The 13,992-nt window shown below is 63.9% G+C and overlaps 1 protein-coding gene across 3 annotated transcripts in view; it reads left to right on the plus strand.

Moving 5' to 3' along the window:
• Positions 1-13,992, plus strand: part of SYT7 (synaptotagmin 7) — a 25,226-nt gene extending 11,234 nt beyond the window's left edge. Inside the window, exons 3-13 of one of the 3 annotated variants that reach the window (XM_057377331.1) lie at positions 665-744; positions 1,919-2,050; positions 2,615-2,830; positions 5,182-5,550; positions 7,355-7,480; positions 9,693-9,828; positions 10,220-10,490; positions 10,792-10,961; positions 11,376-11,490; positions 11,572-11,771; positions 12,534-13,992. In XM_057377331.1, the coding sequence (XP_057233314.1) occupies positions 665-744; positions 1,919-2,050; positions 2,615-2,830; positions 5,182-5,550; positions 7,355-7,480; positions 9,693-9,828; positions 10,220-10,490; positions 10,792-10,961; positions 11,376-11,490; positions 11,572-11,771; positions 12,534-12,638 (1,920 nt within the window). In that variant the 3' untranslated portion in view covers positions 12,639-13,992. Of the gene's footprint in view, positions 1-664; positions 745-1,918; positions 2,051-2,614; positions 2,831-4,815; positions 5,551-7,354; positions 7,481-9,692; positions 9,829-10,219; positions 10,491-10,791; positions 10,962-11,375; positions 11,491-11,571; positions 11,772-12,533 lie in introns of those variants that run through there. The other 2 variants (XM_057377330.1, XM_057377329.1) reach the window with 2 other exon arrangements.

The raw sequence follows: 13,992 nt of genomic DNA on the forward strand, positions 1-13,992 counted from the left end.
TCCAGGTGTCCCAGCAAATCGAGGAGATGGCTCCATGTRGATATGGAGAGGTTGGCAGGAAGGTGAAAGGGGAAATATTCTCATTCCATGGGCAGGCTGGATACAGGCCTGGCTCCTGAGATCCCAGACCAGCGTGGTGGAAAGGCTGGTTCTCCACCCCATCCTGCTCTGGCAGTTGCTCCCATCCCACCTCATCCGCCCAGCATGGAGCACCCTGGGCTCCTAATTGTTGGATAATTGGCGTTAATTGGCTCTTGGGCACCCTAGCTCGGAGCAGCTTTTGGAACCTGCCGGAGTGCCCTGATTACCAGCCCTAGTTAGGAGCCAGCTCTGGCTTCATTATCCTACGGCAGYGCTTCCCTGGCTCTGGGAAAGGTGAACTCAATTAATTCAGGCCCAATTAGGCCTAAAATTATCCGCTCCTTCCCAGTGAGGCCATGGAATGGGACGCTGGTGGCAGTGGCYATGCTGTTCTTGGGGTGAGCCCCCAAGGACAGAGGGATGGAGCTCTTGGGAATTTTGCTGCCTGGATGTGTGGGATGGAACTTGGAGACCATAAATAAAAGGGCAAAATCGAGGTCATTTCCTCCAAGTGGTGGTAGGTCCCAGGATATTCTGGGGGTCCTCTGCCACGCCATGACCCCCTCTCCTCCCTTTTCCACAGGGAAAGCGTTACAAGACTTCCCTGGAGACCGTGGGAACTCCAGATTCCAGCCGAGGCCGCAGCGAAAAGAAAACCATCAAGTAGGTTCCAGGATGGGGGGGGAGAGGAAGGACAGAGGTGGCCATCCCTTCTCCCGGTGGGAGACAGCCTCTGGGAGGCTTGGGAGAGTCTCTCCAGCATCCTTGTGTATCCCACTGAGCCGTGGCCGCAGAGTCACGGGGACYTTGATGTGCCTTGATGTTCCCGGGGATGCTCCAGGCCTGGGCATGCAGATTCTGGGGCTGGAATGGCTCTGCATCCCAAGGGCATTCCATGGAGCTGGGTAGGAAGGCTGGAAGCTGAAGGGGTTCTCCTGGGCATCCCATACCCTCAGCACCCTCTGCAGACCTCCAGAAAGGAGGGAGCTGGACCACCAGGAGGCAAATACCTGCTGCCTGGAATAAGGCTATGGAAAAGCTCCTCCCGTGGCTAGCCTGGGTGTGATCGGGGTGCAGGAATCTAGGGAACCTCAGGCTGCTCCCAGCCAACCAGAATGAGCTGGGAATGGAGGGRGAGCCACATCCCCTCCTGATGTCACAGTACACACAGCTTTCCAAAACTCCGGCACGTTTCACACAGCCAGGATCAACCCGGAGCTGCAGGTGGGCATTGGTGGCTTTTCCAGTCTCTCAGTGGCAGCGGGGAGCTGCTGAGCCCCCCAGTCCCTGGCACACAGCTCCAGTGGCTTACTGGAGCCAGGAGGGTTCCATGCTGGCAGCAGGCCAATTCCATGGGAAGGGATCCGGARRAGAAGGGATCCAGAAGGGTCTCCARCACTCAGCAGTGTCATGGTCTGTCATGGTCTAACCAAGCACCTCCAGGAACGAGCTGCTGAGCAGGCGAGGACACACGGACACGTGTGCCAAAGGCACAGGGACACACATTTGGGAATGCCGTGCCATCACCGTGCTCACCAACACCCTCCTAATCCTTCACATCCTTCTCTCCTTCCCAGCCGGCGGAGCTGCCCGCTCCCGTCTCTCCACAGCTCTTCCCATCCACCCATCCATCCATCCATCCATCCGTCCATCCTTCTGTCCGTGTCCACGTGTGCGTGTGTGTGTGTCGGTGTCTGAGGGGTGGGTTCCCTGTCTCTCTCCACAGGATCCCGGCACTCCGGGGGCGGAGGGCTGCTTTTCCTTCCCTCTCCCAGGAATTCAGCTTCTCTCTCTTGTATTTCCCTTTTCTTTCTCCCCTGGAATCCGGCCGCTGTAGTGATCTAGACAGAGACTTTTGGAATAACAATGACAACACAGTGCAGCAGAAATGGAGCTCCTACCCTCCCAAGGAGTTTATCCTAAACATTTCTCCTTACGCTCCATATGGTGATCCGCGCCTTTCCCTCAAGTGAGTCTCTCCTTACCGGGTTTGCTCCGCATAGTGAGTATACGGGCAGCACCCACTCGCCTTCCTCCTCCTCCTCTTCCTCCTCCTCTCCCTCCATCTCCTCCTCCTCTGGTTCCGGGGCTCCCCGCACGCCACCCCATGGGCCGTCCCATGGAGACGAGCAACCCCTCCTTCCCTCATTCCCGGGGCCGGCCGGGATCTCCCTCCAGGACGGGGTTGCGCGTTGGGGGCACCCCCTCGGTGCGGGGAAGGGCTCCCCCGGGGCTGGGCTGCCGGCGAGCGGGACCCCCCCCCCATTTCCCGACCCCTCTCCCTCCTCCCCACTTTCTCTTGGATGTTTTGCCGAGGCCCCCGTGCATCCCGCGGCCAGGACCCCATTTTTTTGCAGTGCTGATGTTTCTCTCTCTCTCTCTGTCTGTCTGTCCGTCTCTTGTCCGTCTGTCCCCTCCGGCTCTGTCGCCCTTCCCCCATTCCCTGACGGCTCCCCGTTTTCCACGTCCGTCCGTGTGTCCGTCCGGCTCCTTCGTGTCTGTCTGGGGGGGTCCCGCCGCCGGCCCGGCCCAGTGGCTCTCTGTTATCAGGGGCCAAGCTGACGGCGTCGGCCGCCGCCGGGCTGTCCGGGGACCGCGACGGCCGGCCCGGGGACAAGCAGCGGCTCGGCGAGGATGGAATGAGGAGCAGCGTGTCCGCCCACAGTGAGCCCGAAGCGGGAAAGGCGGCACGGGGCCGCTGGCACACGGTGCAGAGCCACTTGGCCGCAGGGAAGCTCAGCCTGTCCAAGTGAGTGAGCACGGCACGGTCCGGCACGGCACGGCCATGGAGACGGCCGGCGGGCCCGGGCGCCCGCCCCCGCTGCGGATGCGCTCGGATGGGGGCCACCGATAAGTCCCCAGGGCCACCAACAGGTCCCCAGGACCACCGTGCCGAGGGAGGCGATTCTCGTTCTCCCAGCGGTGTTTTGGCTCAGGGGCAGCACAGGAGGCAGCTGGGCAGGAGCAGCACTTTTGSGTGCAGTCCCCAGTGTATTTCCGACACTGAGGGTGCTCCTGCTCAATCCCGGTGGGAAGCGGCTCAGCATTCCCAACTCGGCTTCTCAGGGCAGGCAGATCTTGGTGATCTCCCAAAAGCAGGAGGCGCCCTGTCCCATGTCCCCATCCCTCAGGGACAATCAGGGTCAGTGCGTGGCATCTWCCCCCCGTGCGCTCCCCTGACCCCCGGCACAGCCACTGGACCCGGCGCCGGCACCACCACCTGATGCCGAGAAAAGTTGGGGAAGGTCCGGGATTGATCTGCTTCAGGGAAAATCCGAGCCCTGGCACACTCTTTAGGGCGCCAGGCTGGGATGGGCGTCTCGGTGAGACCTTTCACCGCTGGCCACCCCAGTGGCCCTGCTGGGGGTGACGCGAGTTGCCGGCTGCGGGCTCCGTCCGGTGTTCCCGGTCTGCGCTCCGGTTCTCCGCGCTGGATGTGGCAGCCGGGGTGTCGCATCAGCAGCGCCGGCGCCCCGGAGAGTTCGGTGACACCGCCCATCAGGCGTGAGGCTGGTGCGCTCCWGCTGGGCGCTGGGAAGCAGGAGGGAGAGGCGAGGAAAAGCGGGAGCGGCGTAGCCTTCAGCCGTCCCCAGGCTCGGTGGAGAAATRAATCTCCCGCGGTGAATCCGGACAGACGGATGGACCGGCACAGGCGGCGAGAGCAGGGTCAAGGGGACGTGGCGGAGCATCCCGTTTTCCAGCATCCTTTTGGCGCAGCGCCGCCGGGATTGGGGGTGTCCCGGGGGTCCTGGCCGGGGGTCTGGAAGTGCGGGATCCATCCCCGGTGCCAGGGGATCCATCCGGGCACGGGCAGGGCGCGGCGCCGCCTGGCACGGCGCTGGAGGAGCTCTCGCCTCCAGCTGGCGCGGGGCCGACAGGAGCCAGATTTAGTTTCCTGTGACTGAGAGGTTGTAAATCGAACTAATTTAGGATTCGATAGGAAAACGAAAGGAGGTCGGCGGCAGCGCGGGGGGCGGGGCGGGGGGAGGGGGTTGTGGGCGGCAGCTCCCGGGCAGTGCCTTCGGCTCTGGCCGTGGGGCTCCGTCCGTCCCAGCTCTCCGCTCCTCTCCACTCCTTTCCCTCCTCTCTCTCTTTCTCCCACCTTAAGCTCTTTCTTCACCTCTTTGTTTTTGTTTTTTGGAGCTGTTTATCCCTCCCCGCTCCCTCTCTGTCCTCGCTGCTGGCATTGCACGACGGCACAGCTTCGCCCCGCGATCCCAGCGGGGACCGGGACGGGGTCGGTGGCTGCCGCTCGAGGCCGCTCCTCAGTGCCAGGCGGTGATCCCGTGGGGACTTTCGCCCACTGCCCTCGTGGCTACGAGCTTTCCAGGCTGCCATGGGCAACCCGTGTGCGGCTGCATGGGCTGTGCCACGCATGTGCTGCATGGCCAGGGCCGGCCAGCGCCGCTTCCTTGGAGCATCCCGCCTGCTCTCCCCGCTCCGCCGGCCACACGAAGCCCGCCCGCCCCGGCCTGAGCTGCTCCGCTCCCCGCGTTCCATCAGGGCTGCGTCCGTGTCCCCCCATCCCATCATCTCCCACCCCGGTGGGAGCCTGGCTTGGCCCTGGGGACGCCTGGCCGGAATGTCACCCCCACGGGGGTTCGGCTCCCGCAGCGACACGGGACCCCCGCGTCCCGCAGCGACCCGCAGCGAGGGCACGGGACACCGAGCCCCCGCGGCACCGCCGCTCCGCGCTGGGCTGGACTGGGAGGGACCGGGACACTGGGCTGGGCTGGCTGGCAGCACGTGAGCGGCGCCGCGGGATTCGCCGCCCCGCAGCAGCCTAATTCTCCCGCAGAGCAGGTCGGCCGGCGGGCTGGGAAGGCGCTGGCGGAGCGGCGGCCGCGGGAGCGGGTGGCATCCGACCCTGGCGATCCCCCCGGGAGGCAGGATGGTGACGGCCCGAGCCCCCCGTGCTGCCGGCAGGGCCGAGCCGCGGGCGAGGGGCGGAGGATCCGGGCGTTGCCCCCGCTGGCTCCCGCCGGAGCGCTCCCTGCGCTGGGGCATCTTCTCTCTAACTCTCTTCTTTTCCTTCCTCCAATTTTGCCCCTTCACCTTCTTCTCCTTTCTCTCCTCTCCTCTGCCCTTCCTCTCCCTAAGTTTCGAGGACTCCACCCTGTCCACAGCCACTACCCTTGAGTATATCCCCACCTCAGCAGGCGATCCCAAATTCCAGAGGCCCCGCACGCTCATGCGCCAGCAAAGTCTGCAGCAGCCCCTGAGCCAGCACCAGCGCGCCAACCACAGCCAGCCCACCACCAGCCAGAGCCTGGGCCACCTCCAGGCCCACAGCGGCTCCGCCGCCGCCGCCGCCAACTCCCGGGGCTCCCGCGGGGGCCCGGCGCGCCAGGGCACCGCCGCCGGCTCCAAGCAACGGATGGCCGGGGGCCGGAGCCGCTCCAACCCCGGCAGCTGGGACCACGTGGTGGGGCAAATCCGCAACCGCGGCTTGGACATGAAGTCCTTCCTGTAAGTGTGCGTTTGCCATCTCTGCCTTCTGCATTCTTCTCTCCACCCTACCCCGCCATTCCTCCTCCATCCCTTCCCCTCCTTTGCTCTCTCTCCATCACTCTCCATCACCTTCTCATCTGCTTTATTCCTCTGTTCTCTCCATCCCTCTCTCAATCGCGGTCTTCTGCTCCTTTTCTCTCTGCTCTGTCCCTCTCTCCATCCTTCTCTCTGCCTGCTCCATCCTTCTCTCTATCCCTCTCCTGTGTTCTCTCTATCCTTCTCTCCCTCCCTCTCTCTTCTGCTCCATCCTTTTGTTCTATCCTTCTCTCAATTAATTTCTCTTCTGCCTCTGTTCTGTCAATCCCTCTCCACCCCTCTCTGCTCCTTCACATGCCCCAGCATGGCCGGTCATCCGTCACCCCCTTGGGGACATGCTGCCCATGGTCTGCGGGAAGATCCAGGGGGGCTCAGGGAAGGGTCTCATGCACCTGCCCAATCTGCTTTGCCGTGTCCCTGGCCATCCCCTTCCATTCCCAGCGATGGTCCAGCCCATGGGACAGCCACTGGCGAGGTCCCCAGGGAGTGTCATTGTCCCAGGTCGCCAGGGTGGGGGTGGCAGAGGCCCCYGTGCCGAGGTGACCGTGAGTTGGGCCCCGATATCATTCTCAGCTGGGTAGGAGGAGGAGCCGTGGGATCTTTAATCCGTCTTAACCCCATCTCCTCCATCCGTGCTCCTCCATTGCTGCTGGATTTCCAGCATCAAACCCCGGGGACTAATCCAAGTCCCGTGTTGYCACCGTATCTCAGCACATGACATTGTCACTCTGCTGCAGAGCTGGGCCCTCCAGCTCCGTCCTCCCTCGGATCCTCCCTGGCCACTGTTTGCCCCCTGGAACCCTGGAAAAAGGGAAAATGAGATCCCAGCTTTGCTTTCTGCAGGCTGGTGGTGCTTGCAGGGGGACTCAGGCCTGATCTTGCCCTTCCATGAGTTGCCACAGCACTTTCCGCATCAGGATTAGGTGGGAAGGACCGAGAGACACAAATTTGGGTTCCCATCCCACTCCTTCCCGCTCTGTGGAGAGGGTTGGACCTTCCTCCAGGCCCCCTGGGGTGCACTGCCCACCATCCCCGCTCCGCTCTGCCCTCTCCCACCAAGACGCTCCTCCCAGCTTCCCGATGTGGAGCTGCGGCCCACAGCCACCCCRAGGGTCACATTCTCCCTGTTTACCCAGCACCGGTGCTGGTTCCAGGCTGACTTGGCAGAGAGGGAGCAGCCGCAGAGCCCAGACGTGCCGAGTCAGCGCCGCTTCCCAGGGGAGGAGCCGCTGTCATTTCCCACCGCCTCTTTCCCAATCCATCGATTTTCCTTTTGCTCTTCACCCTGTTCACCCTCTCCGGCGCCGCGGTGCAAATGCAGTCACAGACCCGGGGAAGGACTCAGAGAGGGCAAAGAGCCTTGGCCATGGCACTGCCATCCCCTCCTCCATGGAATGACGCTGACGCCTCACTCCTGTCACGCTCCCCCTCATTCCCAGCCCCTCCAGGCATCTTTTGCCTCCCTTCATCAGGATTTTGGCATCTTCCCTGCCCGGATCGGTAGAGGACAGGGACGGCAGGGGTATCCACACGTGCTGAGCTCGGCGGAGCCGGCGCTTTTCTCCCCACAGCCCCGTGCGCCCATCCCGCCCATCGCCACCTCGCAGGAGCCGGCAGGCAGAGCCGGGGTCCCCTCACTGCCGGCTCCCGCCGGTTCCCTGCCTGACGGTGTGTTCTCCTCTCTCTTTCTCTCTCTCTCCCGCTGCTGGCGGGGCTGCCCGGGCAGGGAAGGCCGGATGGTGGTGTTATCCCTGGTTTTGGGACTCTCAGAGCAAGATGACTTTGCCAATATTCCCGACCTGCAACCCGCTGGGACGCAGCCGAACCAGGCGAACGCTCAGGGGGACAAGAGGTATGAGTGAGGACGAGGCCAGTCCCGCAGGAGGAGGAGACGAGGGCCTCACCCAGGGTGGAGGAGGAGGAGGAGGAGGAGGCTGGCCTCGTGGAGCGCGAAGGTTGGAGCGGCACAGGGTGGCCCAGCGGGAACCGGGACGTCTGAGCTCTCCCTGGCACCGGCACCCGCGGTTCTGCCTCTGGAGCAGCGGCACCAAGAGGACCCCCATCCCTTCCTCCTCCCTCCTCCCTCCTTCCTCCCCCTCCTGCCCTTCCCGGCCCTGGCTGCATGCGGTGGGCGGGAGGGGGACACGCTCAGGAACAAGGGGACACGGGAGGTGCGCCCCGAGCGATGTCGCATGTCCCATCCCGACACGTTGCCGTTACACCATCCCGGCAGGATGGGCAGCTCCCCTGGGGACACRGGGACACCGCTGCGGTGACAGCGGGCCAGAGCAAGCGCCACGGGCTGGGGGACGCCGTATCCCCCGTCCTCCTCCGGCACGGCACAGCCCCTCGCCTCCGGCTGCTCCCGCATTCCCGGCGTGCTGCAGGCTCGGCAGTGCATCCAGCCCTGGCACCGGCGCCTGGCCACAGCCACCGGCGCTGGCTGGCAGAGGCAGAGGGTCCGTGCGCCGCCGGGAGCGGGTGTTCATCCCCTCCGGAGCGGGGAGGAGGTGTGAAGCCGGCGGCGCTGCCTCCCCATGTGCTCAGCGTGCGGATGAACTGGCAACGTTTGCGCCCGCCGGCTATTTTTACCCTGCTCCGCTTGGTTTCGCTCCATCTTTTAGCACTTTCCTCTCCGGCGTCGCGCTGCGCAGCCGGTCCCCGCCGGGAGCACCGGCAGCCTTTGCCGGCCGCCGGCTGCCCCGTGCCGAGGGGACGGGGACGTGGGACACGGCGGGTGGGTGGCTGTGCCGCAAGACCCTGCTCCCCGCTTCCCGCAGCTCCCTGCTCCGAAATCCCATCCCAGCACGTGCATGGCAGTTCCCACCTCCATCCCTCCCGCTCCTCGTTCCCTGGGCTCCGCAGGATGTGGTGGGGTTGGCCGGCGGAGGGCACACGCTCCGGCAGCCTCGGCTCTCTCCCGCCCACTGACGCTGCCGACCGCCGGCTCTTCTTCCTCAAAACATCTCCTCCATCCCTGTTTCGCAGCTTCTTCCTTCCAGCCTGTCCGCGGTGGCTCCAGCYCAGCGCCTCGGCGTGTCTCCCGTCCCGGAGACTCCGTCTGTCCGTCCATCCGCCCCGTTCCTCTCTCCCATTCCCTCCCGGCAGGCCGGCGCTGGACGACGCTGCTCCTCCTTTTTCTTTTGCTCTCTCCTGCTCTCTCTCCCTCTATCCGTGACCTCTGCCGGCATTCCCGGCCTCCACTGACGCCTCCTCGCTCAGCGGCCCTGCCGCCGGCTCCTCTGCCTTCATTTTCCTTGGTTTTAACGTAGTTTTGCCTCCCCAGCTGCCTCGGCCTCTCCGGTCCTTGCCGGGTGCCATCCTGTGCGTGCGTGTGGGTGTCCCCATCGCCCCCGCCACGTCCCCTCCCTGTTTGTCTGCGTGTGCTTGGTGTGGTGGCGTGTGTCCGTGGCATGTTGCGGCTTCCCGTGTGACCCTGTGCCTGTCAGTCTGTCCGGTGGTTTGTCACCATKTCCCAGCTCGGGCAGGAGCTGTGGTGGGGAGGGTGGGAGCATCCCGTTGTCCCCGTACCTTGTGGCGGTGTGGCCTTGGCAAATTCCAGCCCGTCTCCATCGCTGCTCTGTCCGTCTGCCTCCCGCCGCTCCCAGTTGTCCACCCTGCCTGGCACGGTGCCCGGGAGCCACCGTGTGTGGGGACAGCCAGGGCAGTGATTCCAGGGGTGTCCCAGCCACAGGAAAGGGGGGCAGCGAGCCCACGTGGAGCACCTGTGGGTGCCCGGCACCCACCGGGAYAAGGGGCTGTGGTGTGTGAGGAGCAGTGTGAGCCGTGAGTGCTGTGAGGACCGGGCTGTCCCCACAGGGAGATCACCCTGGGACGTGGCAGGGGGACCTGCTGCCGTGCCCTAAAGGTGCCAGGGCACCAGCTGGCACTGGGAYCGGGGCCAAGGATGCTGGCGAGCTGCGGTGACCGCGTGTCCCAGCAGTGTCGCTCAGGTGCCGGCACAGCCCAGGCTCAGTGTCCACTGGGAGAGGGCGCCCGAGGAGCTCCTCGCTGTCTGCCCCTCTGCTCCCAGCCCCTCTCCTCCAAGGCCTTTCTCCCCCCAGGTTGCCGGCCGGTGGGAAGGCTGGGAATGTGGCACCAGCGCCGGGGCAGCCGCCTCACGACGAGTCCGACCGCAAGACGGAGCCTCATTCCTCCGTCTCCGACCTGGTCAACTCCCTGACCAGCGAGATGCTCATGGTGGGTGCGTGGGGTGTGCCGGGTTTGGGGGTGTCCACGGTCAGTATTCCCACCCTCCTGSCCCTTCCCTGCGCCATCCATAAGCGCTCCAGCACCTCCCCGCCTGCTGTGCCGAGTCSCCCTCGTGTCCTCCGGGCTGGCACGGGGGAGCGAGCGGTGCCGGACACGTGAGGGACGCACTGTCAGGAGGAATTTGGATAATTGGAGCTCCCGTTCCACGGGACGAGTGGCACCGAGCCAAGAGCTGTTGGAAGCGGTGGGGGTGGCGGGGAGCCGGGGAGAGGCTGATGTCCCCTGACAGCAGGCGGGGCTGGGGTCGGGGGACGGGTCCCCGCCAGCCCCCCCGGCGCTGCACTCACCCCCCTCCTCTCCTCTTCTCCCCCTCCCGCAGCTCTCCCCGGGCTCTGAGGATGACGAGGGCCACGAAGGCGTCAGCCGGGAGAATCTGGGTCGCATCCAGTTCAGCGTCGGCTACAACTTCCAGGAGTCCACCCTGACCGTGAAGATCATGAAGGCGCAGGAGCTGCCGGCCAAGGACTTCAGCGGCACCAGTGACCCCTTTGTTAAGATCTACCTGCTGCCCGACAAGAAGCACAAGCTGGAGACCAAGGTCAAGAGGAAGAACCTCAACCCACACTGGAACGAGACTTTCCTCTTTGAAGGTATGGATTGGGATGGAGCAGACCAGAGCCAGCTGGGGCCATCCTGGGGTTCATCAYCCTCTTGGTGATGCCATGGGTTGGCCACCCCACTGAAGCCGGGTTGGATGTGCATCCCATAAAGGGGATGTGGGGGAAGGTTTGGAAGGCTCAGTGCCCCCATGGGTGTTAACCTGGCAGCATCTCCCCGTGCTGGGGTCTGCTCCCCGTCCTCTGCCTGGTGTCAGGGTCACACCGCTAGGACAAGAAGGATGGAGCAGTCCTGGAATTGCTCCTCATCTCCAGCTTTTCCTGCCTGGCACAGGGTTCCCCTATGAGAAGGTGGTGCAGCGGGTGCTGTACCTCCAGGTCCTGGACTACGACCGCTTCAGCCGCAACGATCCCATCGGAGAGGTGTCCATCCCACTCAATAAGGTGGACCTGACACAGATGCAGACCTTCTGGAAGGATCTGAAGCCCTGCAGTGATGGCAGTGTAAGGCTCTGGACCCTCTCCTACCACCCTGGGGAGGGGAGGTGGCCCCTGGTCCCTGCGGTGTCCCAACGGCACCACCTCCCCGTCCCAGCCAGGGACATTTTCTGCTTCAATGTCTGACAGATTTTTTTCTTCCTAAATTTTATATTAAGTAGCCCAAAGTCTCATTTTGGGTCAAACCAAACTGTTTCAGGTAGATCTAAAATGAAAGTTTTCTCCTCCCGCCTCCAGCAAGACCAGAAAATGTCCCACTGGGGGCGACCCCGTTTCCTCCTGCTCTGATTTTCCRTGCAGCCCCAAACCCCACCCTCGAGCCAATCCTGGGCGGCAGTGGGGGGCTCATCCCAGCACCCCACTCTCACAGAGGAGCTCTGTGGGGCGTGGGTGTCCTCAGGGAATCTGTGTGTCCCGCAGGGGAGCCGCGGGGAGCTGCTGCTGTCGCTGTGCTAYAACCCCTCGGCCAATTCCATCGTGGTGAACATCATCAAGGCGCGGAACCTCAAAGCCATGGACATCGGGGGCACCTCAGGTACTGCTCCAGCTCCCCCCGACCCCGGGCAGCATTCCCTGGCTACCATCCCGGGCTGAGACTGGCTCCTCTCCTCCCCAGATCCCTACGTGAAGGTGTGGTTGATGTACAAGGACAAGCGGGTGGAGAAGAAGAAGACGGTGGTGATGAAGCGGTGTCTGAACCCTGTCTTCAACGAGTCCTTCGCCTTTGACATCCCCACGGAGCGTCTGCGTGAAACCACCATCGTCATCACCGTCATGGACAAGGACCGGCTGAGCCGCAACGATGTCATCGGCAAGGTGGGTGACACRCCTGAGGGACACCCAAGGTGGCACTGGGGACGGCCAGGGCTGGGGCTGCAGTGTGGAGCAAGGTGGGGACCCCTCATCCTGGGCGTCACAGAGTGCCAGAATATTCCCAGGAAAGCAGGGATGCCACACTCATCCCATCTCCTGGGACCGCTCCCGGTGACAGGAGCGCAGGAATTATCCATGAAATCACAGCCTCATCGTTAGCACAACGGTGACAAACGAGCGCGATAATCTCTGCCCGTGATCCCCAAAAGCTGAGCTGGGACCAGGGAAACACAGCAGCAGGGATAAATCCATTAAATAAATCCCGGATCAGCGCTGCAGGCTGCCGGGCAGGGGCAGAGGTGGCGGCGTCCCCGACGTGGGCACATCCAAGAGCCCGGTTCCAGGGATGGACAGGCAGTATCCGTGATATCCCACTCTCTGCTAAATCCTGCCGTGGCCTGTGGCTCGCTAATCACTTTTGATCTCATAATTAGCAGCGAGCTCTGCTCCATCCCCGCTCTCTGGTGACGATCCACGGAGCCGGCGCGGTGGCACCGGCTTCCTGAGGTGTCAGCGGCAGCAGCAAGAGCTGGCACACGCGMTTTTCTGTGGCACCATATGGAAAATCGAGGCATAAAAATAGCMTGGCTCTGCGCCGAGCCCAGAAAAGCGGGGATGGAGCAGTTTGGGGGGGAAGGTGCCAGCACCGGGCAGCGGGACGGGGATAGAGAGGACGCGGTGGTTCCATGGATGCCTTTCCCGCAGATTTACCTGTCGTGGAAGAGCGGTCCCGGCGAGGTGAAGCACTGGAAGGACATGATCGCCCGCCCGCGGCAGGCGGTGGCACAGTGGCACCAGCTGAAGGCCTGAGCGCTCCCAGACCGCGGGCTCAGGGTCCCCCTTCCCAGCTCCCAGCCTGGGACCGGCGGGAGGAGGGGGACAGAGCCCCCCAGCTCCCCGGGTTCGCCTCTCCCTGGGGTGTGCGGGGTGCGGAGCCGTTCCCAAGCCCGGCCGAGGAGGTGCCAGAAGCGATGTCCCCCCCATCCCTCTCCCCACCACCGGGCAGGACTTCTGCGAGTGCTTCCAGCCCTGCACCCGGAGCCCCTCGGACCCTGCCCGGCCTCGCCCCGCCCCATTTCAGGGGTTCAGGCTGCGGGGGCAAGAGGGACCCCCTCCCTCCCTCCCCTTTCAGCTCAATAAAACCTCTCAGAGCCGCCAGCGGAGCCACGGAGCCCCCCCTGCCCCGCCCCATCCCCGCCGCCTCCCCCCCGACCCGAGTCCCCGGGGCGGGCGGGGGACACCGAGGGGAGGGGACAGCCCCTTTTCCTGGGATCGGAAGCCATGACACAGTTCCTTACCCAAAGCGGGCTCCTCCGTGCACTGCCTTCAGCCGGGTTCGATGCTTTACCTCCGTCTTGGGGCTCGGCAGGAGCAGGGGGGTCCCTAAGCCGCTCGGGGGCCCCCCGGTCCTGCTCTCCCTCCCACCCCGGGCAGGTGGGGACACCTCGGGGGGATGCGGAGCTCCACAGGGTCCYTTTCCAGCCGGGTGCCCACCACTGGGGATAAAGGGTGGACCGAGGGCTGCGCATCCCAGGCGGGTGACATTCCCCGGGCTGGTGGCATTCTCCGGGCCAGCCAGCCTGGCAGGATCGGTGCCAGCAGCAGCGTCCCCGTGGAGCCCCGGGGTGCAGATGCCAGACCCCTGCCCGCTCCCTAGGACCCCCCAAAACCAGGGACGGACCCACCTGGGAGCTCCACAGGGATCAGRGGGGTGACAACAGGGTCGGCGGTGGCTCTCCATGGTGGACGCCAGATCATCCTCAGTCTTCCTGCTTCCCCCGTGGCACCCTCGGTTCCCAGCAGCTCCCGCAGCCCCAATTTAGACGATTTTGGACAATCTGGAGAGAAGTCATAATACTGCTATTACAGTAATAACAACGCTTTTAGGGACATTTGTATTTTTGTCATATTCTCTCTTTTTTTAACATAAAAGAAGACTTACATGCCTGGGGAAGGGGTGGCAGGGCCAGGGCTCTGCCAAGCCGGGTGTCCCCCCGTGGCCCCTCAGGCACCCCGCTTTTCCAGGCTGGATTCCTCATCCGCGGTCGGGCTCCCCGGGGGTTTGTGTGTTCATTTTTAACTCTAGAGCTCGTAGCCGTGATCTTGTTCAGGTTCTCTCTTCTTCATGTGACGGTAACATCCAACTGGTGTGTAAAATACAGAC

The sequence above is a fragment of the Malurus melanocephalus genome, unplaced genomic scaffold, assembly GCF_030028575.1.
Source record: "Malurus melanocephalus ecotype Western Australia unplaced genomic scaffold, MMel_1.1 scaffold_310, whole genome shotgun sequence".
NCBI lineage: Eukaryota > Metazoa > Chordata > Aves > Passeriformes > Maluridae > Malurus > Malurus melanocephalus.